This window comes from Bombus vosnesenskii, unplaced genomic scaffold (assembly GCF_011952255.1).
Source record: "Bombus vosnesenskii isolate JDL3184/JDL3185 unplaced genomic scaffold, Bvos_JDL3184-5_v1.1 scf7180000016261, whole genome shotgun sequence".
NCBI lineage: Eukaryota > Metazoa > Arthropoda > Insecta > Hymenoptera > Apidae > Bombus > Bombus vosnesenskii.
The window spans coordinates 914,181-932,196 of record NW_022884330.1 but is presented as its reverse complement, the minus strand read 5'-3'; the positions used below and the strand labels follow the sequence as shown (position 1 = coordinate 932,196).

The following is an 18,016-nucleotide window of genomic DNA, read 5'->3' as shown; positions in this document are numbered from 1 at the left end:
ACGTTAAAAAATTATGAACCTGTTTGACAGTCCGGAATGACCTTTCCCGTTTCAAAACACATTCAATTACGCAGAAGTACGAGTTATTACGCTCTACAGATTAAAAAGTTTACTATAAGACGTGAAAAAAAAGAAAGAGAAACGATCATGTTTGGCTTTCAATCTTCTTTGTCCTTTTCATTGCGTGTATTTACGTCTATTGAATTACTGTAATTGTCATTGATATATGTTTTGTTTACTAAACGTAGCATTTGTTTAAGCCAATTTGCATTTTCATATCAAGTACAGATAATTATAAATATACATATTCAACATCATTTATATTCAAAGTCGAATAATGCATAAAGTTCACGTGTTTTCTTATAAAATTTCTTTTCGTGACAAAAACTTTGGAAAATGTTTTTATTCGCAATGATTGATCATATTGGGACGTTTGTACTTTTGTATGTTTGTTTTGTATGTTAAGTTTGTAATTCAGAATAGGTATAATATATCGATATACATAAATATATTATTTAACGTTGGACTGTTTGGTGAATTTTTCGTATAATGATAACAAAAATTTTATATTTACAGGGCAGTGAGTATTTTCATTGAATTTGATATCTTAATACCTTCAAAAGATATTAATTTAACAGGACGTGAACTTTCGATAAGTGTTCACATATCGATACTATTAAATATTTCCCAGTTGTGATCGTATGTATTGTACATGACTTGAAATTTGCATACAACTACTATATTCAAACAAGTAGATTATTTCTTTTTCGACATCCAATCATTTCTGATCCTAATATTTCGATAAATGGATGGACGACAGAATTTTTGCGTTTGCCGGTTAAGGATAACCATTAACGTGTAATATAATCATTTATAATTTCATTTTGTGATTTTATATAAACGCGGTGCGATGCATTACGATCTTCAATGAATCCTGCGCAAAAGCTAATCGCATAGAATTTCTACATATTTAATGAGATTGCATCAAAGTATAAAAACAACAATCAATTTTATTTTAATAAATAATCTTACTCTTAAAAGACTTCGTTCAGACGATTTCAATGACGTCTAATACAATCTCATTCGACAATAAACGAAGGGGCAAAAGAACGAGAGATGCCCAAAATATTGACCATTTATATCAATACAATATTGCAACAGATGTAAATTTGAAATATTTGAAAATCTTCCGTTTATAAAGAAATGATTATTTATGTTATCTTTACGTGTCATGGACTTCTTCGTAATATAATAATTAAAAAATAATTGTAAAATTTTTAAATATCCAAGCTTTGTAAGTGACCTTACATCACATTTTTAAAAATAACAAAGATTATCAAAGGATTATTGGGACACCTTATAGGTCTTCCTGATGTTAATCAACATCTATCTGGATAGTGGAGCAAACCGAGATACACAAAAACTGTAACCTAGTAAATGTGATCAGGGATGCTTTAACCTGGACAACCAACGAAACGACCATTTCTTATATTTCAACAACAACTGCGAAGTAAGTATATACGTGTGTAGTATAAGTATATACCAACATCGACAAGATCGCAGTTTAACAAAATTATTAGAATTTAAAGAAGGACTTTACCAAGTAATACAAAGGATGGGAATCTCTGAGACCTTAGAAATTATATTCAGGTTTTCCTTAAGAAAATTCCATTTGTTATTCCGATTGAGTCTTTATCACAATTCTTATGATAGGTCAGTGATTCATCTTACGAGTACTATAGGCTATATTCGAGCTAAAAAACAAAGTGACTCGCAATTGGAAGAACAAGTTCGGAAGTTACTGGGGAATTTTTCAACTCTTCGGCATAAAAAATGAAAGAACGATTAAAGTGAACCACAGATATGTAATCCTTACATTTTTCGTCTAAATTTATGAAATAGACTGATTAAAATACCACAACTTCCTTAATTAACATCAGAACCGAAATAATCTTTGTTCTTTATCATTGTTGCCTTTTTCCTTCTTCGTTTACTTTATTCGTTGATTTTTCAATTTCTCTACAGGAAACAGAATGTTTCGAAAGAGCCGATATAAAATCAAAGCTCGGCGAGGTTTGCGCGATCACAGTTCCTCGAATCAGTTATTAGTAATCCCCAGGAGTTTCACGGATTGCGGTTATGATAAAAAGCGCGTTCTTCCCAGTGTAGAGACGTAATTGAAAGGAAAAGAAAAAAAGAAGGCGCATGAGAGAAAAAAGGAGAGAAAAGTACATCGTAAAATAAAATGAAGTCCATGGTAGTACCGACATGTTTACACTCCGATGTCGAGACATCGTGGCGTACTATAAATAAACGAGTCCATAGGCGCCGCCAATGTGAAAAGCTTTTTCGAATATTGCATTTTGTCTGGACGAATGCGATGGAAACATTATATGTATACAGGGTAGAACGTACGAATTGGACACATTAGTGGATCCATTGAAAATATTTCTGAAATGTATAGTACATGATACATACAAAGTTTAAAAATATAATTTCCGTATTATTGACGATCTATTTACCTCTACTATATGTAAACGTATTCCAACATTCCAGGAAAATTTGGTATACGTGCACATTATTGCAGAGTATCATTTTCTTTTTTTCTCACACTAGTTCTAGCTAGTCAATCTATTGAGAATTATGCGACGAACAACTTGTGTCTATTAATAACGCTGTAAGAGAGAAAAAAAATGGAATCTTCGTAGAGATCTTCAAACGCCTCAATGTCACGGGAATACCGACGAAGTCTTGTCGTACAGACGAATTTTTGTTCCTGGTTATTTCGTAACTGTTTCGTACGTTGAATCGTTGCTGATTTGCAATAAATGTTTTTTTTTTTAAAAAAGATACTTCCAGGAAAAAATCGAAACCCGATAGCGATTTCCATTTTATGGAAATTAGATTAACCGCAAGACTCTGGCTTCGCGCAACAGCATATCGATCGACTGGAAATATTTGAAGACATTAATATAATGATATCTGTAAATACAGCATATAAGTCGCATGCATTTTTATAAAAGATTGGAAAGAGTGAGAATGATTTTATAAGATAATTAAAGCAGTCGAATTTAAATATTTCATGAAATTAAAATATATTTAACTAAATAGATTAATTATATGCTTCTATAACTGTATATTATTCACTAGAAAAATTTACCTTACTGACCCAAATTAGTATTATTATAAATCATTACATTAAATCATTGAATGAAATTCCATCTATGACAACATATTTATATCCGATAACTCTTTCATGCGTTGTTTAGTTAATGAAAGTATAAAGTATATTTAAGATATTTGTACACAGACATGCACACTTAATTACATTCGATCATTTCTTATCTGTTATTTGTTTTTGCGGAATCATTTTATATACAACCGATTGGACGTACAACCTTTTAACCTTAAAAAAGATTGATATCGTTTGGTTGATTTAGTAATTTGAACTGCGAAAACTCGAATCTTCGCCACACGTGTTCCTACTTGGCGGCAAACAACCTATGTATTTGTTTGGAAAAAACGTATTTTAAACGCCACATATGAATTTTTCATAACATATATTTGCCCAAATATATATTTAAAAAACTCTCTTTTTATATAAACCAGAGGATCTATTTTACATGTCAGAATTTTGAATAGTACACTATAACCCCTTATGATGCAACCCTCTTCTCTTCTACTTTAAGCGAGATATGCATTTTGTGTTTAAACGCTTGAGGTTCTTCTTAAAAATTTTCTTGGTTCGACGAAAGTCTGCAAGATATTCCGTTTCTTTTTCTAAACTTTCGCTCTTGCATTATATCGCAAATTGATTCCGCATTATCAAATTAATTCCAAATGATTCTAGTGGTTTAAAAAATACGTAACATTATTATCATTTCTACTTACAATAGCTAAAGAAATTCAATTCGAGCGATTATACTATAAGCGTAACAAAGCATTCTTTACAATTAATTTTTTTTACAAAAATTGGGATGTATCCTGAAATATAACAGGATGATATTTTAAGTGATACATGACATTCTTAAAAAACATGAATAAATTATAGTCCATTTTAAAATATTGTTTATCATAAGAGAGTAGTTGATACAACAATAAAAAATACGGTATATAAGGGCTGAGGAGACCATTATCAAAATTTAGCTTTATTTATTACACGTATGTATCACTTCAAAGGTGCAGAAATAAAATTTGTAAATATAATATTCCTGCTTTGGTTTTTCCTAAGAATGAAAATTTCACAGTTGAGGAAAAATTAAAGAAGATGAATTTTCGGCTAGATTTTCGATGATACGGATACCCCAGTGCACCGTCCGGTCGACCTAGTTGGATCGCAAAATAATGAAGCCACTTGGGGAATAACCGTCGCGTTAGCTATATTTTCGGTTGCGTTTTCGTCTCGAATTCTCCGGATCTCGGCAACCGCCGCCAATGGTGTGTATCCGCAATTATTGCGTCAGCTATCGTGAAGCACGTCGCCGATGATTGGTCAATTCCAAAGAGCGGGAAATCCCCGTTGAAACCTGCTCTTCCGCGCTATCCGTCCCCGTGATACTCCCGCTGACGTCTTTCGCGTCACCACATCGCCTGGCGTCTTCGTCAGAGACATTTCGGCGACCGGCGATCAGTATCGCGTTGCGGGACAACGCCGCGACCTCGTGTTTAGTTTGAAGTATAATTGTTTTCGATCTGTTTTCCAACAGACAGTGATGCGACTTGTTCACGCCGCGCTGTGACATACATTTACCTTCGCGTAAATCGTGACACTTCTCTGTAACGAACATATTGTTACGTTTGTACGACAGTCTTTGTATTTGCTTAGTTGAAGAATCGAATGAACTTAATAATGGATCCGTTCAGTAGTTACGATAGAACCGACTTAGTGGAGGTGAGTTACGATTACCTAAAAAAGTTGTAAAGTTGTTGTTTGGATTATTTGAATTGGTTTTAGTGGATTGTACGGTGTTTTTTGATTATTTTATATGAGTTTTACTTGTTTACCTGTTCTGTAATCTTTCTGGAGAAGGAACGCATGTGTGAGCCTTACGTGCTAGAGAGAAAAAGGTTTGTTAGTACTGCACCGCGTGAAGCGCTAGTGTGCTATAATGAACTTTCTAAAAAAGTACTGTGTTTTTCTCGAATTCCAGACTGATATTTGAGTATGAAAAACGGAAAGCTATAAAACGTTTGGGAAAACTATTTCGTTTAATTCATACGTGCATATCGTAAGAAATGCCATTAATGTACTTTAGACTAAGGTAAAGTGGAATAGAGAGATGAACAATTACAGTGTTAATTTCTAATGATTAATCGAAGATTTTTGTAAATTTAATGTAACGAATAAAAAGAATTAGAAGAAGTTATAAATAGAAAAACTGTTCGAAGTTTTTGACAACCGATTTACGAGGTATCAAACGATGTTTCATTTCTTTCTTTAGATATAATAAAAATTTAAAACATATTTCTATCAAGTTAGTACGAAAGTTTATCGTTCTGTTTGGAAAAGAGTTGAAAGATTGTAAAAATTGCGTTTCTACGAAAAGTGATGATGATCGGCGACGCGATAACTCGAGCGTCTATATCGTACGAGTATTCGCACCTAAGTGCGAAACAAGTGCATTTGTAGATTTAGTGAAATGATTTGTGAGAGCAATAAAATGTTGTCAATTCTACGAAACAGAACAATATTTCTGACAATGCTGTATCAATTGTATTGATACAGAAAATTATTGCGCAAATATTGACACAGATGCTAGTTGGAATTTTTTAATCGAAAAAAAGGCTATATGACTATCTACTGACCGTCGTTGTATCAAATGCTTTTATGGCAAACTATATATGCTGCATTTATACATATTATTAAAAAAAAAAAGAAAATATATCAAAAGATATCAATAGCACTCATTACAGCGTCCAAATAAGTTTACACGGATTAACATGCATCCATACAAAATTTAATAATAACTTAAAGACTAAAAATTAAAATATGATACTTTCTCTATTGAATATTTGGAAATTATGAAGAAAAAACTACTACAAAGAGATGAAACACGACAAAAATAATTATAAAAATATGATACTTGGAACAATAATGTTACATATCAGTTAATTGCGGCTAAGCAACACTTATATGCACACTAATTTACTAATATAAGATATTATTATCATTTACCGCATGCTTGACTTTGCATAAAGCGTTCGAAGCCACGTAATACAAAATAAATAACATTTGAAACAACGATTTGCGGTTATTTATTGCAAATTACCGATATCCGTTTTATGTAGATGCTCTGCCCAGAATCGAGACGTAAATACATACATATATGTATATATCTTTGTCGTACGTATAAAAGCCAGTCCAAGGAAACGAGATTGTAGTGATCTCGTTTTTCTCAGTCTCTAGCGATAAAAAGAGACAAGACGGTTGAAGACGCCAACAAGGTCATTAACGTAGAAACCCGATTTCGTTTCGGATTTGTTTGTCATGCGATATGTTCTGTTTGCAGGTGTGCCCTTCGTTTCCTAATCTAAATGACGACGATGATCATTTCGTACTGGACATGGACTCATTGGTCACATTGAAAACTAATGCCCTGACCACGCGTAGTTACGAACCTCCCCGAAAAAAGTGTTACTTTGGTAATTCACCTATATTTTCATTTATATTAATAATGATTATATCTATACCTTCAAACGTCACTATTATAATTAGTATTATATTAATTCTATTAATATATCATTAACATTTTATTAATATACATTTTACAATATAAAATATTATTATTATTTATTTATATATCTATATATAGAATCATATAGAACCAGCTATTATGTAGTAATTATATTTTCCAAACAATTTGTTCTAAAAGATAATCTTGTTTTATGATGTTATAAAAGTACGTTTCATTTTATCTTGATATATTTTTCGTTTTCGACTTATATCAATTTTTTCAATTCAACAGGTGATGAAAATAATGAAATTGATGGTACCGGTTGGTCTGATAAACCTATTAGAAACTGGTGTCAAGAAGAAACAATAAACTGGTTGATGTCTGCGGCATCTTATATCGGACAACCGTATAGTCTGATACAACATAGTCTTGCGGTACCAGGAAACGAGTTGGTCACCTTTACCAGAGACGATTTTATCAACCATGATCCTATGTACGGAGATCGACTCTATGACCTACTCCACTCTCAGCATATCTCGAATATACGTATGTAATTGTGATTACGCGTGAATGTTGATAACAAAAAATAATAGTGTAATAAACTACCATAATATTATTTCGCTGTATCTCATTGATAGTTTTTATTTAAGAATCAGTCGTCATTAGTAGTTAGTAAAAACAAAACTATGTAATTACAGTTCCACCATTTAATACCATCCATCCTCATTCCGAAGACGAATATGCGCGAATTAATTCCAACAGTACATCAGGTAATATAAATCCTTCGAATTTTTTAATACGAAATGATTATCTTTTTTTATAATAAAGTACGTAAATATTGTTTTTATCTTTGTAGATGCAGAATCAGATAATAATAGTATTGATTACCAAACTACCAAACGGCCACCAGGGAGACCAAGGGTATTAAAACCAAAAAAAAGTTGTAAGCATTTTTACTTTGAATTAAAGTATATATTTCTTAATTCAATGATGTAATGATACCAATATAATGTTATATAGCTACTAGCCAGGGAAAGCTTTGGGAATTCATCAGGGACCTCTTACGTAATCGAGAAACGTGTCCAAGTTTAATCTGTTGGGAAGATTATTCTCAAGCGAAATTTCGGTTCGTTAAAAGCGATGAGGTCGCGAAACGATGGGGTTCAAGAAAAGGAAACACAAAAATGACGTACGAGAAACTGAGTCGAGCAATGAGGTAATTTTTCATTCACTTTTTGTTTAAATTATGTTTGGTGATTGTGCAATATTTTTATATAAAAAATATTCTTTCAGGTACTATTATAAAAGCAAAATTTTTCAACCTGTACTCGGTAGAAGATTAGTTTATCAATTTGGACCAAATGCAAAGGGTTGGCAAACTGATAATCCAAACTTCCGATATTAAAAATTTAGGATTGCATTTGTTATAACAATTGTACAAAAAAGTAAAAGTAACGTTTGCGACCTATTGTGAATTTCGCTCACAGGATGTATCTTAAAATTACTTTAAAAAGATAACGTTTCTACAATTAGAGATTTGTCAATGTATATTTTGATATTGAAAAAGGAAGTGAAAGTATTTTGTTAATTGAATCGAAACGTTTGAGCATCAACTTGCAATCAATAATCTAAATAAAAGACTAAGAAGAAAAGATCTAGTATTATAGATGATACATACTGACTAGATTTAAATAACGTAAAAAGCAGTATAAATGAATAAAAATGTTGAGGTTTTTATATGTATGACTGAATTTATAGAAATACGTGATAGCAAAATGTGAATACGAAATAATTTAAACTTGTAAGATTTTTTCAATTTATTTGATTTTAAGTATTAGCGTAATAGATTACTTATGTAAAAGTACACATATTATAATCAAGGAAGGCATTAATTCCTTCTGACTTACAATCAAATAAATTTACTATTACTTATTTTTTTATATCACAGAGTTGTATTACATACCTTAATCTGGAAGCATAAGTACTTTTTAAATTGACCCTGGGTTACAAATAACATGCCAGGCAATTTCAAAAGAGGGAACTAAATTTTTATAGGTTCGTAACCAATACAGTTCCACCATAAATTCTTTTCCTAGAATAGTCTTAAAGGAAATCGAGAAGAAGTATAATCACATTATTTTTTTTTATAAATTATATTAGATGAAATATCGGATTTATAATTGGTGTTAATTCATTTTCGTTTCATTAACGGTTAATTATTAAATGTGGATACTTATTCTACAATAGCACATGCAAGAAAGCTGGCAAAAATATTTGTATTTTTAAATAAATTCTGGACGATTCGATTAGTCATTAACAAGTATGAAATATTGAAATTCAAGATACATAGTATCGTGGCGGAAGAAGATATGCTGGTAAAAATAATGCATATCCCCTTTTTAATTCATTTGTTGAAGTTATTTATAGGATTCTTGGATTAAATTTAACTCGAAATCGTTGTTTGTGTAATAAAAGCGTAAAATAATCCCGACTGCACTAATTAAATTTGATCATTTTTTTTCAAATACATTTTTCAAATACAAAATATTATTATTTAAAATGATCATTAAGAAATATTTAAAAAATTTGGAACTATCATTATTTGAATCAATAGAATATTTGTGCAACCGGGTATGTACTTAAATATCTTTTTTAACACCATCGTAAAATTTTTTACATAATTCGACAGAACTGTAAAATGAAACGCTATCATATCGTTTTTCTCGGAACTACTTAATCTTCCAAAATGTTAACTTTATGGTCAATTATAAATGTTTAAGTTTATCGACTATCAAAAAGGCACGAATCGTAAATAATCTCTACCGTAAAGTTCGCATTAATTGCGACGATATCCTGTAGAAAGCATGTGCGTTGTGATTATGTAAGATAATTTACGGAAACAATCAACGTATAATCTTTGGTTATATATATTAAAAAAAAAGTATATAATAAAGTAAAAAAATCTTATATATATAGATTGTTTATATCTATCTTCATCATTGCAGGAGTCAAACCTTTCGATCTATACGAGATTATACGATTTCTACAGTTTTACAGGGACTCAAAATGTAAATCACAATCCTATAAAAAATACGGATACTGAACGATTTTTCCTACGCTTTTTAAACCATATTTCATCTATTATTTAATTTTTAATGATAGTCATCAATAATTTTATAGCCAGCAAGCTGTTATGGACCCTATGTTATTTGTTTTTTCTTTTTCTTTTTTTTTCCTTTTTGGCACTTACGTCTATTAAGTAGACTTCAAAGCGAATATCATTAGATTATTCTAAGTAATAAACCTGGCTAGTATTCTTAATATGAATTGTAACCATGAGTCCTCGAATATCTCTAACATGTCTACGACAGACTAATTTACCACGTAAAATTTCCCCTATAAAAAATTCTTATATTTATTTTCTTGTATTTGACAATCAATAATTTTTATTTCAACTTTTATTTAACTTACCTTCGGTAATGCTAATAGGTTCGTTCAATGAAAATACTGTTTGCTTCCAATGTGTTGGAGGCGAATAAGGTCCCGTACTAAAATAAATTGGATTGTCCAAGTCAAAGAAGATATCAAAATAGCCAACAATCGCAGTTAACGATCCAGTCTTTTTTACTTTAAATTCGAAAGGCGATGAAAAATTTACGCAATCTTTCGTTACTTTGTATAAATCGAATGCTTGTATCTCAACAGTGCTAGTTATTAATTCGTCGGCGTTACAAATCTCTATACTCGGTTCGCGTAAAACCTCCGCTTTCATACAGCTCATTTTAAAACCATACACGTTCGACCAATAATCAATGAGTTCGACATATCTCCCTACAAAAATTGATAAGATAAAAATAATAAAATAGAAAGAGTAAATTTAAAAATATTATATAATTCTATTATTTCAAAGATACATACTAGTATCTCCACTTCCCACAATACTGAGTGTGCATCTATTAGGAAGAAGTATTCCACCAGGAGTCAAATAGTTATCTCTCGCATATATCACTGTATCTAACATACCCTCGAATAGAAGGAAATATCCCATCCACTCAGACACAATCGCATCTACTTTATCTTCATCGAGATTAATGTCTTCCAGCCGACCTTTTTTTAAAGTGATAATGTCGCTTAAATTATTTTCTCTATGATATATTAAAAAAGATCATGTTAGATAAGAAAAACCAAATATTGAAAGTGCTATTTATTATACTCTATTTACCTCACTATATCGATTGCATGATATATTACATTTGATTGATCAACACTAATTACTTTGCGGCATCCAGTTTTTGCTGCAAACATAGACAGAATTCCAGTTCCACAACCAACATCTAATATCACACAATTACCAAATCTGTTAGCATTTGTTAAGAATGCATCTCTATAACTTTCGGTTCGTACTTTGTCCTGTAAAAATACTTGTACTCATTATTAAAGAATCATACTCATTATTAAAAAAATATACATATACATACTGTTAACATCTCATGGTGTATAGCAAAATGGCTGTAAATATTAAAGTAACCCTTATCAACATTACAATTAGAATTACCAGAAGAGCTGAGAGCATTGTTTTCATCTAAATCACCATCTAAGATCAATTTTTGTGCTTTTTCTGCCATTTCATCTATTTGCTAGAATTGAATGTTTTAATATCTGTTTTATTTTGTATATAGACATTAAGTTTTTTGTGTGAATACCTGTATTGCCAAAAGACATGCTGATTCACGTTGTTCCAATTGTGCTCTAAGTGTTTGTATTGTTCTTTGTAATTCGGCAAAATGTGCCTCAGATAATGTGACACACCCATTTTCTGAATTCACAGTATATGCAATAGGCTTCGTTGTCTTTTCTTCTAAATCTTCAATATCTTTGTGTGCAGAAATAATAAAGAAAAATCAAATATAATTTAAGAAACACTAATTTGTAATGAATTTAATTGTATTCATACTTACCAAACATTAACCAAGGGTCATCTTCTATAACAGGTCTTAAGTATTCCTCACTTTCCCATGTTTTTATGTTCAATGCATTTAGCTGATCAGGTAAAACATTTTTATGTCTAATAAAATTAATCAATTTAATATAGGAATAAGTATCTAAAGAATGTTTGATTATAAAGTTTTTTAAATCAAATCTATGTGAAGCTATTAGATGCTCTAGTGCTATAGAAAAGTTATTGGCAACTTCATTACAAAAAAGGCACGGTATAGATTCAAAATCTTCTGTCACTTCTTCCCAATCATCTCCGCTATCATCATCACTTGTTCCATCCATTTCATATTCATAATTATCTTTTGAAGAAATAGCTAAGGAATGAAAAACATTAAAAACAATCAACAATAATATTAAGAGTTATCAATAATATTAAAATTTAATATCAATAGAAAAATGCAACAGTTTGGTAATTCAGAAAATTACTGAATAAATTTTAAAATATTTATAAAATTTTTTAAATTATTATTATATTAGATATACAATATCAAAAATTTTCCAAATAATCAAAATGTAATATGTGATTGCTAGCTATAAATGTTTATTCTTAATTTTTATTATACATAAGTATATAAATGACAAAATATTATATATACCTTGATCTGTCATTTTGCAATTAATTATATAATGGATGAAGTAAATTTGCTACAGTTATTCTTATAGAGACGAGATTGTTTAAAATTTTCAAGGTTAGAGATTCCACTCATCCGTACACGTGCAGAACCTGGTAAAAGCTCTGGCTTAATGTCAAATCAATATTTTCTATGTCACATCACGTTCCTAGCCAATACAAACTTTTTGGCGTAGATGGTCCTCTTTAAACTATAATTTAATATTTATTGATTCGACTCGACATCAAATGCTCTTGACCTTTTTAAGCTTTTTTTATCCTCTTGATGAATCTTGCACTGAAACTGGAACACTTTCTCCGATATGTAACATACAACGGAACTTCGACCTACCCTACAAATTCTATAACTTCTATGTAGTTCTTGACATATGATGAAATAAAATGATTCTTCTTATAAACATTAAGCATTTTATGTAAAAGCTCTCAAATAGATTTAATCATACTTCTTCAACAATTATTAAATTTAGTAACATAAATGGAGTCACTCATCGGACAAATTTTGCGCCGGTGATTATGAAAGTTACTGAGTAGAAAATTAAAAAATCTCATTTATCATTTAGTACATATTACATCGATTTATGTTACAGTAACATAAAATATTTTCGTAAATTTGTTCAGCAGTTAAAAATCTTGTAATTAATTAAAAATTTTATCTAAAAAAGAATGTGTACTATAAAATTAAGAATTTGTCGTGAAATATTTTGTTTTATCATGAGAAAGTACTTTTACCCAAATGTAAAAGTCTAGATATCTAAATATCTTGAAAAAAAGAATATAAAACTTACTCCACTTTCATAATCATCAACGCAATTATGAATGGAAATTTCAGGAATTTTCAAAATTGTTTCGAACGCAACACGCAACAACATTGCGATGAAAGTCGATAACAATCGATAAGAACTTTACATACATTTATAGCATAGAACGTAGCAAGCAGCTAACAGGAGATACATATGTGATAGCTGAAAATCTTGAACATTTTTCATTTAGTTACGTTTAATTTGTTTGATTTATAATACGACAATGATTTTCCCTCCCGATATATGGGAACATATATTTTTGTACGTCGATCCACTAACACTTATAAATTTGAAAATAATTTGTAAATGTTGGAAGGAAATTATCGATAAAGTATTGCAGGTAAATAATTATAATTTTTACTACAAAGCTTGTGTGCTTTTAACAGAATGAGTATGTATACTCACATAATACATTATTATTAATACATATTCGTATTTAATCTCCCAATTATTTTTCTTACTTATTCGTTATAGCAAAGTACCCTGTGGCATAAATTGTGCAAAGATAAAATTCCTGAACATTTTTGGACCACTTTATGCGAAACATTGAGTCCAAAGAAATATACTAATTTTTATGAGAAACATGATGTTAAATTTTGGATAGCTATGTATAAATTATGGATTAAATGCAAAAACATGAAAAAATGTAATGCACAAAGTAAATGTATTAAGCCATTAAAAGACCATCATTCAGAATATATTACTTGTATAGATACTTCAGGTAATACATTAAAGATACAAAATTGTATTTAGTATTCATAACAAATGTTTTTGTAGGAAATCTATTAGCAATGGGGACATCTGCAGGATTCGTTCATTTTTACAATATACCTAATTTACGTACAAGCAAACATATAGTTGATCATATGGAATATATAGAAAGTGTAAAGCTTCTCAGAGATGGTATTTATAAATTTTACTAAATAAAAATCTGATAAGAAGGCTTCTAATTAATTATTTATATTTTATAGGAACAAGTATTGTTTGTATATCTAGTTCTATAAATAATCACATATGCTTTTGGGATGTGAGTACATTGAAGCCAATTGATAGAACCCATGGAAAGTTAATTTGGTATGATTTAAAGGACACACTATAATCAAAACAATCAATGTGATCATTACTAAATATTAAACATTTAATAGTACAAGTTACAGTTATTGCTATATCGCCATGCATAATATAATAAGTATTGTGGGATCAATACCAAAAACTGTGTATGAACTTGATTCAGATAATATTATTGCTATTGGTGCAGACAATAATAAAGTAATAATAATGGAGTAACTATATAAAGAAATTATAATTTCTTGATTTATTATTTAAATTAAATTGTGACTTAGGTACTTTTATATACAAAAGGAGGGTGCTGTGTAGATTTGACTTTGAATGCAAATCAAAAGGATTATACACTTATACATGTTAACTCTTATACACGTGTTCAACCACTAAATATAAGAATTCGTCGTTATTATGTATTTAAACCAAATATAATTGCCTGTATTGCAGGTAAGAAATTATATACACTAAATAGATATATAAAATAGTCATATAAAATTAATAAAATATTTCAATAATGCAATTATTATAGAATATGGATATGTGGGTTTTTTGGTACAAGGAAAAGAATGGAAGATCTATAATTTATTTCCTATTTTACATGGAACACCTACTGCAATTTTAATATATGCGCATGTACTCATTTTGGGATTGGACTCAGGTAATCTTTCTATTTAATATAAGATTATTTACAATTGTATTAAGTAATTACTTCTGTGCAGGAAATGTTCATATATATTATATAAAGGATTTTGGAGCAATTGATTTTAATGCTATTAATTCAAACAAATTGTGTCCTGACTCCTCAACTGTTATTTCATTAAATATAATGGTTAATATTGAGGAATATTTAATTATTGGTTACCACAAAAAGTTCTATATTGTTAAGTTTATGTAATATACTCTTTAAGCAAACCAAAATGTAATTATAAGACTAATGTAGAATTTTTTATAAATTAAGTTTTGTTTATAATATAATAATAAATTTGAGTTTTTGATTGTAATTATTAAGAAGTTGTTCACTATAGCTCAAAAATATTTTTATTATAAAAATTTGTACTGTACAAAAATACACTGTAATACTAGCATAAAAATGGTAAAACTATGTGTTATGCTTTATAATTCTGCGCTGTTCCAGTTCCATATATAGCATCCCATTCAACGTAAGTTATTAGACTTGATTCTGATACACTAGGACGTACATGTACCAGTGCTTCCTTGAAATCATCGACTGTTACTTGTCTGACATCTTCTTTTCTAATATTCTCTAATTGACTAAGTGGAATACTTCTAATTGGTCCCATGCTAGCTTCTTTACATAAATTCGACATATCGGCTCCGGAATATCCTTTTGTCTGTCCAGCTACATTATTTATATCTTCTTCAGTAAGATTATGTGGAACAGTTATTAATAGATTATTTATGATCTGTTTACGAGCTTGGAATTCAGGTAAAGGAACATACAATCTTTTAACCAGTCGTCTACGTGCTGCCTCGTCTAGTTCGTGTGGTCTATTTGTTGCTCCTACAATTAAAATGCGATCTTCATCTGCAGTTGTAGCTCCATCTAATTGCACCAAAAATTCAGTTTTTAATCTCCTAGAACTCTCGTGCTCAGTTTCAGATCTTTGAGTGAGCAGCGAATCTATTTCATCAACAAAAATCACTGATGGCTGATAAACCTTAGCAACAGCGAATAACGCTCTGACCATTTTTTCTCCTTCACCTATCCATTTTGAAGTTAAAGAGCTTGCAGATATTGAAAAAAACGTTGATTTGCTTTGCGATGCTATACATTTTCCTATAAGTGTTTTCCCTGTTCCTGGTGGACCAAATAATAAAATTCCTTTAGGTGGTCGACGTAAACCAGTGAAAATATCAGGTCTCAACATAGGATACACAACTACTTCCTTTATAATCTTTTTCGCGTATTCTAAACCAGCTATATCATCCCAACAAATAGTTGTCTTTGAATCCATTATTTCATTCTTGATTAGTTCAACCATTTTTGATTCTACATTTTTTAATCTCTCATCTTCCATTGTGTCACTTTCATTATTGTACGTGTTTTCCTGAGTTTTCTCTTTTTCCCTTTTAAATGGACAAACAAATTTAGAATTAACAGATCCCTTCCCTCCTAGGGTCTTTTTTTGCATTGGCTTATTAGCTTTCATTTGCTGCACATTTAGTTCATCTCTAGCAGTTTTGAAAAAACTCATTTTAGATTTAACAGTGTTAGGATCTTCTTCATTATGCTGAACAGAAACTTGTGTTTTTAATTTCATATTATTTCTGTGGTAATTCGATTGGTCCTGATTATTTTTAGATGCTTTAAATGAATCTTCTCTTGTAAATTTAAAGTTTGATCTAGATTCAAACTTGACAAGCCTTTGTGGCGCATAAATTTGATTTTCTTGATTGACAGAATAAGTCTTAGATTGTTTACTATAACTCATTTGTGTGCTAATACTTTCATCTGTAGAGCTATTGGATGAAAATAAAGATTTATCAATTTCACATTGCATGTTATTTTCAACTTCTTTTTTACTACTTGCATTTGAACTCTGACTAAGATTTGGTTTTGCTTGAGAACTTATCTTTCTATTTCTTGATTCAGTTTCTTTATTTTTCCATATATTAATAATATTCTCCACGTGTCTGTCATTAAATAATCTTGTATGACATGGCATGGTATTATTATCTTGGCAAGGTAAAGATTTTACAAAATTTAATGCCATATTTATATCGCATAAACCCGACTTCCATTTCTGTGGATTACTACTGATCTTTGGTATTTGTAACTTACATTGTTTCCAATAATTATTTATCCCATCTCTATTTTCCATTAAGTTTTGATAATCTTCCAAACTTCTTTGAAGTAGACAAGCTGCTACATCTTCTGATTCACTAAATGAAATAATTTATGTACGTATTTGATATATTGCATAAATTACTTATATCTGAATAGAGGAAAAAATTATACAACTTACCATTGTTTTGCTGTTAAATATTTCATAGCAAAACATCTACGTTCAATGTCCACAACTTCTGTATCATCTTTATCATTTTTTGAAAATTTTAGGATGTGATATGCAGCTAAGAAATTATTCTTCTCCTTATTAATTTCTGCATCAATAGTAGCCATATTTGTCTCTCAAAAATATTGTATTAACATAAATTTTATTTAATCTTCTATTATAATGTAGCATAAATAAACAGTCAGCTGTTAATTACTTTTTCAATTCGTCAATTAGACAGGAAGAATTAACAAAACATATGTAACTACTATCGATGATAATAAAATTTATAATGTAATTATTTATACAAATGTATAATTTCGAATTTAAAATCAACAACATTCACATTCATAATTTGGGATTTGGACTTTTCTGTCTCACTTTCTGAAATACCGATCGTGAAAAAAATCACGGAGATTTTTACGCCCCCTGTACCTTGACTGTCAATAACAAGATCTCTGTTTATTTAACGGTCGGTACTGCTACTTGACTATTGCTGAATCGGTAACGTTGAAAACAACATCAAAGTGATAATATTATTTGTGAACCTAAACTGTGCTACAAAAATATATATTGAATAATGCCCTTATCCTGTTGTTCACTTCTGGTTTGATTTGTATACATGTTATTTTTATTCTTAATTTATAAATAAAAGATTAATCTTAACATAAAAATGGCAAATATACGTAAATAGTGTATTAATATTTTATAAATTGTGTATGTTTTTTTTAAATTGTTAGTTTATGGTATCACACCGTATCACTTAAATTTTTACATTTTTAAGTTTCCTATACTAAGCCTTGCTAATATTAAAATAATACAAATTAATGATGAAAC

At 29.9% G+C, this 18,016-nt stretch overlaps 4 protein-coding genes and 1 long non-coding RNA gene across 10 annotated transcripts; 2 read left to right on the top strand and 3 right to left on the bottom strand.

Annotated features, from left to right (window-relative positions):
• Positions 1-4,114: 4,114 nt before the first annotated feature.
• On the bottom strand, positions 4,115-5,100 carry LOC117241873. The gene is made up of 2 exons (XR_004495133.1): positions 5,005-5,100; positions 4,115-4,906 (listed from the first exon to the last, which is right to left on the bottom strand). It is a non-coding gene; the product is annotated as an uncharacterized LOC117241873 (long non-coding RNA).
• Positions 4,404-8,616, top strand: LOC117241869 (ETS-related transcription factor Elf-5-like). Of its 4 annotated transcripts, none has more exons than XM_033508102.1 (7): positions 4,404-4,891; positions 6,510-6,642; positions 6,966-7,220; positions 7,373-7,444; positions 7,531-7,617; positions 7,695-7,890; positions 7,968-8,616. In XM_033508102.1, exons 1-7 carry the CDS (start codon positions 4,838-4,840, stop codon positions 8,077-8,079), a joined length of 909 nt encoding a protein of 302 aa, XP_033363993.1. In that variant the 5' UTR covers positions 4,404-4,837; the 3' UTR covers positions 8,080-8,616. The 4 variants fall into 4 exon arrangements, with proteins under 4 accessions (XP_033363993.1, XP_033363995.1, XP_033363994.1 ...); XM_033508104.1 differs by lacking the exon at positions 4,404-4,891 and adding an exon at positions 4,955-5,067; XM_033508103.1 differs by lacking the exon at positions 4,404-4,891 and adding an exon at positions 5,152-5,261.
• A 1,283-nt stretch (positions 8,617-9,899) lies between these two features.
• On the bottom strand, positions 9,900-12,870 carry LOC117241866 (protein arginine N-methyltransferase 3). Of its 2 annotated transcripts, XM_033508100.1 has the most exons (9): positions 12,468-12,870; positions 12,269-12,396; positions 11,633-11,986; positions 11,378-11,547; positions 11,153-11,311; positions 10,897-11,084; positions 10,593-10,819; positions 10,146-10,505; positions 9,900-10,070 (listed from the first exon to the last, which is right to left on the bottom strand). In XM_033508100.1, the coding sequence occupies exons 2-9, from the start codon at positions 12,279-12,281 to the stop codon at positions 9,961-9,963; spliced, it is 1,581 nt and encodes a 526-aa protein (XP_033363991.1). In that variant the 5' UTR covers positions 12,282-12,396; positions 12,468-12,870; the 3' UTR covers positions 9,900-9,960. The 2 variants fall into 2 exon arrangements, with proteins under 2 accessions (XP_033363991.1, XP_033363990.1); XM_033508099.1 differs by having other exon boundaries at positions 12,269-12,870.
• A 220-nt stretch (positions 12,871-13,090) lies between these two features.
• Positions 13,091-15,145, top strand: LOC117241867. The gene is made up of 8 exons (XM_033508101.1): positions 13,091-13,443; positions 13,578-13,824; positions 13,881-14,006; positions 14,075-14,177; positions 14,249-14,372; positions 14,447-14,612; positions 14,695-14,823; positions 14,885-15,145. The coding sequence occupies exons 1-8, from the start codon at positions 13,327-13,329 to the stop codon at positions 15,058-15,060; spliced, it is 1,188 nt and encodes a 395-aa protein (XP_033363992.1). The 5' UTR covers positions 13,091-13,326; the 3' UTR covers positions 15,061-15,145.
• Positions 15,146-15,151: 6 nt separating this feature from the next.
• On the bottom strand, positions 15,152-17,583 carry LOC117241865 (fidgetin-like protein 1). Of its 2 annotated transcripts, none has more exons than XM_033508097.1 (2): positions 17,153-17,583; positions 15,152-17,069 (listed from the first exon to the last, which is right to left on the bottom strand). In XM_033508097.1, exons 1-2 carry the CDS (start codon positions 17,305-17,307, stop codon positions 15,272-15,274), a joined length of 1,953 nt encoding a protein of 650 aa, XP_033363988.1. In that variant the 5' UTR covers positions 17,308-17,583; the 3' UTR covers positions 15,152-15,271. The 2 variants fall into 2 exon arrangements, with proteins under 2 accessions (XP_033363988.1, XP_033363989.1); XM_033508098.1 differs by having other exon boundaries at positions 15,152-17,061; positions 17,153-17,265.
• Positions 17,584-18,016: the final 433 nt, after the last annotated feature.